Consider the following 10,767-nt stretch of genomic DNA (forward strand, 5'->3'; position numbering starts at 1 on the left):
ATAAGCCTACAATAAACACAGAAACTTCCGTCTTACACTTTATTGTCTGCTACAACAGATGAGTCACCGGGTCAATATAAGGATTTTGGCTGTAATTTTTTTTCTTCCTCTTTTCGTACCTGATGGTTATCTTCCAACAGAGATTGTTTTCCTGAGAACCACGGTGCCGGCTTACGGATCCTATCACTCAGGCAGTTATGATGTCAAGTTTGACATACTCGAGGGTAATATTGAAAATGCCTTTGACGTCATCAAGCGGGTGGAGAATGGAGTGTATGTTGGTGAGTACGTTTCAACAATTTCCTATGACTTCCAGGAATAAAAAAAGCAATATGTTTTTGTCCTTTTTCCTTTTAGAATATAGATATGTATATTACTGTAATTTAAGCAGACATGCATGCATCAAAAAGAGAACATTTTCCCCCAAATAATCCAGAAAGAAGGTCTGGACTCTGTGACACAAGTGCATATGACACAGCCTGTTACGGTCTTAGCTGTGTGTTGGCTTTATATAGCTGTCATCATTTTTTTAAGATGATTCTTCTGTATCTGTGTCTTTGTCGAGCTGTCCTCTGAGCGGCCGTGCGAGACAGACAAAGGCCTGTTTCTGTCTCGCCAAGTATTTGGCATCGATTTTCACAGTCCTGCGGTCGAACAAAGTACAATTCAATTCGCTTATCCACAGCTATGCTTATCCATACGATCATTTCTTTCCATGGTAAGTTGTGTCGGTGGAAATGTGCAAGACTAAAGCAAAAAAAAAAAAAAAAAAATCAGCTCTTTGTGTATTCACATGAACATATGCGTGAGCGGTTGCAGTTGACAAGCAGTTCATCATAATTACTTGTTCAGAGGGTGCAACCAAGCAAAAAGAGCTCTGCATTACTTCAAGTAGGAGCAGCAGATACCATCTCCAGTGGTGTGTAACAACAATGTGTCTTTGGATGGATGCCATTCCCATCCTTTAGTCTGGTTGTGACCCATGGCTGCTGCACGCCTGTGGGAAGAACTAAACGGAGACTTGGCCCCCAGATAGATGAGGGCGCACTCAGCCCTGGGGCCGACACATTGTTGGGTCTGTCAACAAGTGTTTTTATTTTGCTCGTGTGCTGAGATGCAGGCAGGGTGGTAGAGGGAGGAAAGTCTCTTCGTCTGCGCCTAATGATGGATGAAGGGATTGCCTGTCAGCATGCACATCTGCCTTTACAGAACCCAAAAGGAAGAAAAGATGGAGGAGAAAAGAAAGTGTGGCTGTCACTGGTTAATGCTGGATTGTGAGTGCACATAAGGCTTCCTCTAATACGCTTGCAGAAACGTGTGTGCTTATCGAATACACTTAATTCACACAATGACGTGGGAGAAAACAGCTTTTCGACATTGAAAATTCTCATAAGTCACTGCAGAGGCTGTTAATAATTAAGAGTTTTAAACTAAAATCATCTTGTGTTGGGAAATGACATTATAGCCATTTTGGTTCAGTCTTAAAAATAATGTTATGTGCGGTCTTGAGCAATGTTGGGAGCTCTCGCAAAGTCTGCTTGCACTTAAAGGATGCAAGGGAATTATTCTCAGTTACTACCATACCTCATTTCAGGTCAGTATCTGTAAAATTGTCAGAGTTAGAGACATTTTTGTGTTTGCCAAGGTCGATTGACTGTGGAGGCCATCTTGACTTGGGTTGACTCTAAAAGTTATTTAGTTGAAGATGAACTTTCAGCAATTTCCTTATGAAAGTTTCACCAAAATCCATCCAGTGGTTCATGAGATATTTTGCTAACAGACAGACAGGGCTGATTCTCACAGTTAACTCATAGGTTTTAAACCCCCTTTTTACACGATTTGGTAATACTTGGAGTATGTGTTGGGGGGACCCTCAGCTACTGCCACATCAAATTTCAGTTCCGTATTCAATAGTTTTAGTCATTTCTGTGTTTGCCACGGGTTGATTTGTTGAAGTGGCCATCTTAAAATGGGTTGACTCTAAAAGAGAATCAGTTGTAAATGTACATCCAATGATTACTTTCTGACAGCTTCATTAAATTCTGTCCTCTGGTTCACAAGATATTTGGGTAACAGACAAACAGACACACAGGCAAAAGCATTATGAGCACCTTTCAGTGGTGGGCGATAATGCACTGCCTCATAAAAGACACGTTACATTTGAGTGTATTTTTGTATGAGCAGATGGTTATATGTTGTAATGCATCATCTGCTGTGTGTGTCTGCACAAAAAACATTTGGATTAAATTTCTTGTTTGTCCTAGTGCTTACGGTCATAGACAGTGTATGGGTGTGTGCGCGTGTGTGTTTGCAAAGAAAAGAAGGAATAAAACTGCAGAGAGAGAGAAAAAGACAAAGTGAAATACTGTAAGTCAATGGGAGAAAGGAAGGAACAAACTATGTGCAGCAGTAATCCTGAGAGCTGCGCTTCATGTGGTTGAATGTATTGTTTCATTCCCCCACCATAGGCCTCAGTGTCTCCATGAGCATTAGAGCACTTAAACCAGCAACCACATGAAAGGTCTGTTTTTCGAGGAGCCATTTCTCTCCATCAGAACCATGGGGATGCTTATTGGATGCAGCTCTCGCATGTTGCTCATCACATACCCAAATTGAGGCCCCGTGGACCGGAGCCTTCAGTCACTGACGAGTTGCTGTGAAGGGCGGCGTTCATGGTGCGATGAAGGCTCTTTTTTATATTTTAGTGGCTTCTTGCTGCTGGTGCTTTGGCCTGCAGATGCTGGAGTTGCGTAACTATTGTATGAGGTTTACTGATGTGTCACACGAGGAAGCTTAGTTTCCATTATCGCCAGTGTCTCCATTAGTTGTATAACTGTTTGGTAGGATGTGAGGAACAGCAGACATTGAGGCTCCAATGAGCAAGTATCATTAGTCAATATTTTTGGCTGCTTTATATGTTATTGAAAGCTACACAAAAAGGTGGTTAGCAATCTTTCAAATCTATTGCAAACTTACAAAATTGATTCTTAAACGATTTGATTGGCTGATGATCGGTTTTGTTCTGCTCAATTGCAACAATGCAGTGCAAAAGCCTCAGAACACTTTCCTTGTCCATGGTCATCCATCACTGGTTTTAGGAGCAATGTCACATCTGGATGTGTCTGTGCAAACACTGCTGTCTCTCAGCCCTTGGAAAACACAGTCGGAACCGATCAGAGATTTCCCTGACAACCACCGCAAAGCAGCGGCCGCACAAAACTCTTTCAGGTGGACTCCCATCAGATCTACCAAAGTGATATTTGCCATCTTTTACAATGGCAGTTGTTGCTTGAAAATACACGGAAAAACAAACAGTGATGCAATGCATTATGGTAAAGCAGGCATTTACTTTAAATGGAGGACAGGTTGTTTGAATGGAGGATATAATGGTCTGATTGAGTCTGACAGGCAGCAAGTGAGTTAATCTTCTTTTATGACAACACTGGCTCTCTAATGGTGCTTCTCTTTAATAAATATCTTCCAGCGAAATATTACATCATAAACTGGCCTTGCCTTTTGGCCCTGGAACAATAAAGCAATAGTTCAGTTTTAAAGTGGTGTTCTGTGGAAAGATTATGAATGGTTATTGTCTTACCTGTTGTAGATAGCTTTGTGAATGGCTCAGGTTTAGAAAAATAGAGTTAAGTGGATTACTTTTGTCTTAAAACAACTGCTGCCTCAAAAACTGCACAGTCCATCCATCCACCCATCCATGGTTGGGACACGGAGGCAACAGGTCCAGGAGGAAGCAGCAGCTCTACCCTGAGACTCCAAAATGTCTCCAAACATTTGCAAGGTTTTTCTATTTTCCTGCGTGAGCCTAAGAGACTCGCAACCCTGGTGCTTCAATTTTGAACATGCTCAAAAAATGTGTTTGCCTTATTTTCTTTCAAATAAGTCACAGAGCCATTGTGGGCATCTACAATTCATCTCAAGAGCGCTAGAGCTGTATTTTGACACCTGCGCGGGAGCTCACCTCTGATAAGAGCCACGCCAAGGTCCAAAAACATTGCCAGTGATAAATAGCAGTCGCAGCACAGTGAAATAATTGGCTGAGCCTGGCCACCCAGTGGAGGAGGCTCATTTCTGTCGTTTATATCAAAGATCTTATTCTTTTTGTCATGATGCATATTTCATGACCATAGGTGAGGGTTGGAACAGTCAAGAACTTTGCCTTTTGACATATTTCCTTCCTCCCTATGACAAGCCAGAGCAACGCCCTCATTGCTGTAGATGAGGCCCCAATCTGTTGATAAAACAGCAATTCATGTGCGCAATTTAAACCTTTACACTGCCGACATTTCACACTAAACAGTTATTCCAGCAGAAACATTATGATGTTCCTGCAGCAAGCGCTCCAGGCTACACAGGAAGCGTTACTGCTAGCTGCTACTTTTCATGCTTCTAAACAACCCAAGAACTTTATGTAAACAACTGTATAATGCAAAATTGAAGACAATGTAAAGATTAATAAAATGAACTGTTATGGTATGACAGCATTTCACTTTGGTTTTGGCTTCTCTCGACTATCCGTTAGCTTGTCAAACAAACTCTATTTTTTGCAAATTCAGTTTTTAAAAAAACAAAACTATCTACAATAGGTAAGATATTAATTTTTCATAACCTTTCCACAGAATCCTATTTTAGAAAATCTGACCTATTGCCTTATTGTTTCAAGACTAAAACGCAAGATCAGTCTGTGATGTATTCGCAGAAAAATATTCAAAAAAAGAGAAGCACCAGTATTTTATCAGACCATCAGGGAGGCAGTGTGGTCATAAAAGAAGATTAACTCACCTGCTGACTGCCAGACTTAATCAGAACATTTTTACCTCCATTAAACAACCTGTCTTTCATTAAAAGTGGATGGCTTTAAGGCAAACTTGAACAGCATGCAAGTATTCATATGGCTCTGCTGCAGCCATTAAAACGTAGTTATCCTATTTTTTATGTATGAATTAGTTGTAATATGTCTATCTTTGCAAAATGACTCAGTCGGCTTTGTGGCTTGTATCACTGTGTGTAAATCCAATCTGCAACATGATGAAAAAACAACCGCGGAATCAAACAGTCAGCCTGCTTAGTCATCCCTTGGATGTCTCCGAAAACCCTCCTCATGAGTAACTGTTTGTCAAGGGGTGACTTTACTGTGCCATTAATCTCTGCTGTGTAGTTTCTGTGGGAAAAACAGATTTTATGATGCAGTTTTATCTCATGGAAACAGCAGATGACACAGTGCCTTCTCTTCATGAAACATTTCCGTCTTTCAGAGGAACTGTAGGTTTAGGACGCCGCAGCTAAATTCTAGTCATTTTTCGAACGCAGGTGGAAATATGCCTATTCCCGGAGGACAAATATCTTCTGAGCTGGCAGTGGCAGGATGCTGGCAGCCACTTAGAAGAAGAAAAGAAAAGGAAGTGGACAGGTTGTCTCTGTGCAGGTACTCGTGGTCGTCAGTTCAGCCTTCAACAGCAGCCGGTGGAATGTGAGCCCTGAGTGTGAGACATGACTGCTTCTGAGCCGTCAGAGTTTGTGACTTATGTTGGTGAGGAGCCTAGGAGAGCCATAGAGATAAGTACGAGTGGCTGTCAATTGGATGAATCGTGACAAGGCTGCAAGGGGCCCACCAGGGAGCGCCAAGCCCATGAGCAACATTGTTCTCAAGCTTTGCGTGGGTAATCAAAAACAGGGTTGAACACTCAAAGCTCCCCTCGGGTGGTCCACCACAAGCAAATGTACTCGATGAACAAATAATGATGCAGAGATATCATCCTCACAGAGTCATACCCTGTACACAGTGTGAACACAAAGTACATACCACTTGCAATAAAACTGTCTTCATAATTCATCAAATATATTTCTCTCCCTTCGTTTGGTTATCAGTTAAATTTATATTCATCATGACTCCATGCTTTCAAATACTTTGTTTTTTTTTTAGGAAAATCAGCTTTGTTTAGCTAAGCATTAAGTTAACAAAATTATTGCACAAATTATTGCTTGGCTTCCTTTAAAAAAAAAAAAAACTTAGACTGAATCTTTTAACAAATCATAATTTAAAAAGCCAAAAAAGCAGTTTTTACTCCTTGTATACCCTTTCCATTTGGTCTATATTCAAGTCTATTTTATGCCTTCTAGTTATGGCTTTGAAAGGTTACTTGTAATGGAGTGCAAAGGTTGTGGTGAAGATAATGGAGCATGTTATGTCATTTCAGCTGTACTGGCTCACAACTGCTAAAACCGAAGGCCCAAGAAAAGAACAAACCTTCAAGTCCTTGAGGCTACTTTTCAGTAATGTCAGTAAAGTCAGTGAATGACAACAATGACCCATCGGCCATTGGAGACATCCATAACAATGACTCCCTGCTAATTGACCTTAAAATATCAAGCCACACTTGCTGGCCTTACCAAACTGGGCTGCGCATGCATCCCACTTGCTTTCTGGAGTGGTCAGAGTTCTGTTTTGAGAGCCTGACCTAACTGGCCATCTGTGTACCAGTGAAAAGGTTGTAAACACAAGATCCAGTCCCGGAGGGGGGCTGGGCTTTCTGTCTGCATACAGTTTGTCATGTTTTTCCTGGCAGTTTGAATAGATTATATGTCAGCCACAATGACTGGTGACCAAAACTGAAAGAGGTTGTTTTACTAAGGTCCCCTTCACACTGGATGATGACCCCATCAAGCTCTACACAAGCCTATCAGAATGGGATGGATCGTGGCATATGTGGAAAACCTTCAGTGTGAAGGCAATCATGATTCTGCTAAGCTCTTACTACTTGCCAAAACGGGTTTTCCTTACTAGTTTACATGTCCTCGAGATGCTCTCCTGTTGCCTCACTATGCTCTATATGTCTGCCCCGGCATGACTTTTAAATCGTAGGATAAAAGGTCATTTGATGCTAGCATGATGCTACTCCACCAGGTATCACTTCTGATCATGCTCTAGCCTAGGTAGAATGCAAATGTGGCCAGTCCAGCCAAATATTCCTGACAACCAAGCCACACAGGTGTGCATGGACCCCATGCCATAGATACGTTCCACCCACAACCCTGATATAGTGCCACCACAATCTTGGTACAGAAGTTTTATGAATGCTAAAAACCAACAGGGTTGTATCCCACTCTAAAATGGGGAGCCCAGTTCATTCTTAATATGCACCTTAAAACCTCACCAAGATCCTACAAAGACCATCCACTTTCTGGATGATTTTTATTTCATGGTAGTGGAGTCATCATCCAGTGTGAAGGGGGCCCTGATGGTTTAATAGGAGTTTCTTTTGGCATGCCTTCAAGCTTTATCAACCTGTTAAAGGGTAGAGAAGTGGTTTTTTTTTTAAAGAAATCTGTGACAGTAAAAGATGTATGTTATACAAGTCAGTAAAAAAAGCAAAATATATTGTTGTAATGACACTAAAGAAAACCCTCCAGGCACCTCTTTGTTCTCTGGAAGTTTGTCCACCACCTGGATTCTCTCCAATAATTTCACTGCCGTGAACATGCACAGCACCATAACCAGTGTATCATTAAACAATACTGTGGTGAGGCCAATGCATGCTTTTCATTTGTCTCTGGTGTTAAACCCATTCATTTCAGATTTTGTCATGCACTTTCTCGCTGAGTTGTAGAAACCAGAAAACCCTGAAATTGTACTGTTTACATGTAACCCTTCAATACTCCAGAGCTTGTGGCCATGAAAGATGACAAATGCCTTCTGGCATTTGCTTCACTTTGTTTTGTGGGGTTGTCTGTGTTGCTCACATGCATTTATTTAAGGTTATTTTATACTTAATGGGATGCTTTATGGTGGGGCCGAATGTTTTGGCAAATGGAGCGATTTTACAGCTGTCTCTTTGATGGTGGCTGTTTGAGCCAGTGGAGTCACCTTTGCACCCTGTGGTAGATACCTCAACGAACTGGAAGAAGACCACAAACCTGTTTTTGTTTTAGAGCTATGACTGCAAAACTTCTGCTCAGACAGGCCTGACATGACTTCGCAACTGAGCTGCAGGGCAAATGATCAGCTGTAAAGTTTAGAAAATTTCCACAGGTTTATTCATACGAATCTCAGATTGTACATTAGCCAAATCAGAGTCAACCTGTTATGTGGCTTTTGGCCTTTTTTTCTCCTTTCAGTCTGGGTGAAATGTTAAAGATATGTATGCGGTTGTGGTTTCACCTCAGGCTCACTGTGAGTACACTGAGGCCCAGCTGTTAGCTGATGCTTTCCCCTCATTGAGGACACTGCTCGGCTTTTGATGGGAAGCTCACGGAAACACAAAGTCATCATGGATGGATTTCACAAAGGCTTCTGAAAGGTCACATAAAATCACTGTAGTATCAAAATCCTTCACGAGGAGCTGGGCACATGGGCTCAACAATGTCATAACATACTAGCTCTTTTCTTGCCCCAAGGTTGCACCCCCAAAAAAATAAAAATTGGCTAAAAATGTTTCAACAAATGATTTTTTTTTAAATTCAAAACACCTCAATAGATGTGCTTTTAAAGGGTAAACTATGTTGCCACACCCTACAAATACAAAAAAAAGAAAGAAAATCAAAATTTCGAGCAGTGGAAAACTGAAGAGTGTCATGGTTTAAAAGGTTTTTTTTTCATTTTCTGCCACAAACTCAAAGGAATTTTGGAGCCATAACTGACTTTCTGTCCTTAAGAGAACACTTATTACCCTAATTAGACCACAAGACAAATTTACAAAACACAAACAGGCCTCAGACACATTCCACATAAAGCCATGTTTAGAAGTCCTGACTAAATTTTAGTGTAGACGTAATGTGTGTTTGTGTTTCAGATGTTTAGTCGTGTGGTGAGATTGTTTAGCATGTTTTTATAAAGAACATCTGCGGGAGTTTTAGAGAAAAACTCAGCTGACCCTGATTAAAAAGAGTTTAGTCCTCATTTGATGTGATCAACAATTACCATTTACTGAAATTAAACTTTTGAACTTAATCGAAGGAGAAATAATGAGCTAAGAATTCACATGGGTCAACTCAGAGTTGCACGACATTTTGACTTGCAATAATTTTCAGGCTTAAAGTTCAGTCTATTTTTCCATGTCGGTTATTTTCTCAATTGTGCTGTAGCCGTTTTTAGCAAAATCTTCACTTTTAAAGTCATTTATGGTTTGGAAACAATAAAAGAAAATCTCAGGCGTGTGTCCCTGTGTCTAGTGTCACCATGCAACGGTGTCCCAAAACACCAAAACGGGGTTGGTACAAGTGGGGCCCTTGTTCTCGCTCCTCCAAGAACTTATCATCAAAATCTGCTGAAATCTCTTGTCTGCCCTCAACGCAAACTCACAGAAGAGCGAGAAAGCAAATTAAAGTGACAGAGGAGAAGAGAAGAGAAAAAGCCGTTCAAGTTCCTGAGGCTTTTTCCCCTCAGAGAGTTAAAGATGGATTCCTGGAGGAATGCCTTCATGGCTGTATTGTGTGATTGTGACTGCTCCCCTCCATCACACACATGGGACTCATTTAACCTCGTGGGCCACAGTGATGGTGCCACAAACACCAGGCCCCTGCAGGAAGGGAAAAGAGGGAAGGGGTGGAGAAGAAGGAGGAGAACGAGTGGGTGGGGGATCAGCCATCTTACAATACCAGTGTCCCAAAGGACCCAGTGGATGGTGCACAATAGATCATCATTTCCCCTGTCGTGAATGACAACCAAATGTGTTTTACTTCTAGGTTACACAGAACAGAGCCTCATAATTCTGATTGACCGAGGCAGTGATCTCTCATCATTTTTATCCATGCTGAGTTCAACTGTTGAGTCATCCTGTTAAGGATTCAAGCACTTTAGTGACTCTGTTATGAACAACAGAAGGAAATGGCAGAAAGAACGGGGGTGGTTGAAGGTGTGATCAAAAGACATGGAAGTGGTTGTGCATCCTGAAAGAGCTGAAACATCACCAACCTTCAGCAGAAAAAGGTCTGCTGACAGCCTGTATAAACACTGGCATTTATTCCCCCCTGTAATCACATGTTCTCTTCAAAAGAGCACCCAACGGATTCCTTGGGAATTCAGTAATGCTCTAATGCAGAATGTTTATTCTTCCATCTGTTTTACTATGACTTTAATGTGTCTCTGATTCATGAGATTTGCCACGGGCAGCTCTTTAAGTTCATTACGAGATGCACTTTATTTAAATACTCATCTTAATGCGCCGGCTGTTACAATAGCACATCTGAAAAAAAGTGTGTGTATGGGCAGTGAAGTCAGAAACTTCACATGCCTTTTCAAGGTAACATTGGTAGACAATTGAGGTAAGTTTTGGACAGGTCATAAAGCTACAGAATATGCTAGCAATCATATTCATGGCCAATTCAGAATCACAGACTAATCTCAAATAAAGTATATGTGTTTAAATTGTAAAATGAAAGCAAACAAACCCCTTGAAATTACATGACGGCCAAACAAATTCATCCCAGTTCAAAGGAAAATGAAGCTAATTGAAATTTATGACCAATCAAAGGCCCCAGCAGGCTAATGAGAACTCTTGTCCAATCAGTGGTGGTGTTACAACAACGGCGCCTGCTTGGTTGTGTAGGGATCTGGAGTTTTAGCCCCGCCTTGGGGCGGCTCCTCCAGCCTTTCCCTTCACAGGTGATCCAGATCCAGCTAATGAGAACTGCTACTACTTAAGCCTTCAGCTGAGACCAGACCTTCGCTGGAGCATCAAACCTACTGGGTTCTTCGCCACGATACGGGACTACGGATACTTACCTGGGACCTCTGGAAACTCACCTGGACAGGAT

General features: G+C 41.5%; 1 protein-coding gene across 1 annotated transcript in view; it reads left to right on the forward strand.

The window, feature by feature from the left end:
• Positions 1 to 10,767, forward strand: part of fbln1 (fibulin 1) — a 35,842-nt gene that overhangs the window by 22,476 nt on the left and 2,599 nt on the right. Inside the window, exon 16 of the mRNA XM_017434251.3 lies at positions 141 to 281. Coding sequence (XP_017289740.1) covers positions 141 to 281 — 141 coding nt within the window. The remainder of the gene's footprint in view (positions 1 to 140; positions 282 to 10,767) is intronic.

Source organism: Kryptolebias marmoratus, linkage group LG11 (assembly GCF_001649575.2).
Source record: "Kryptolebias marmoratus isolate JLee-2015 linkage group LG11, ASM164957v2, whole genome shotgun sequence".
NCBI classification, from domain to species: domain Eukaryota; kingdom Metazoa; phylum Chordata; class Actinopteri; order Cyprinodontiformes; family Rivulidae; genus Kryptolebias; species Kryptolebias marmoratus.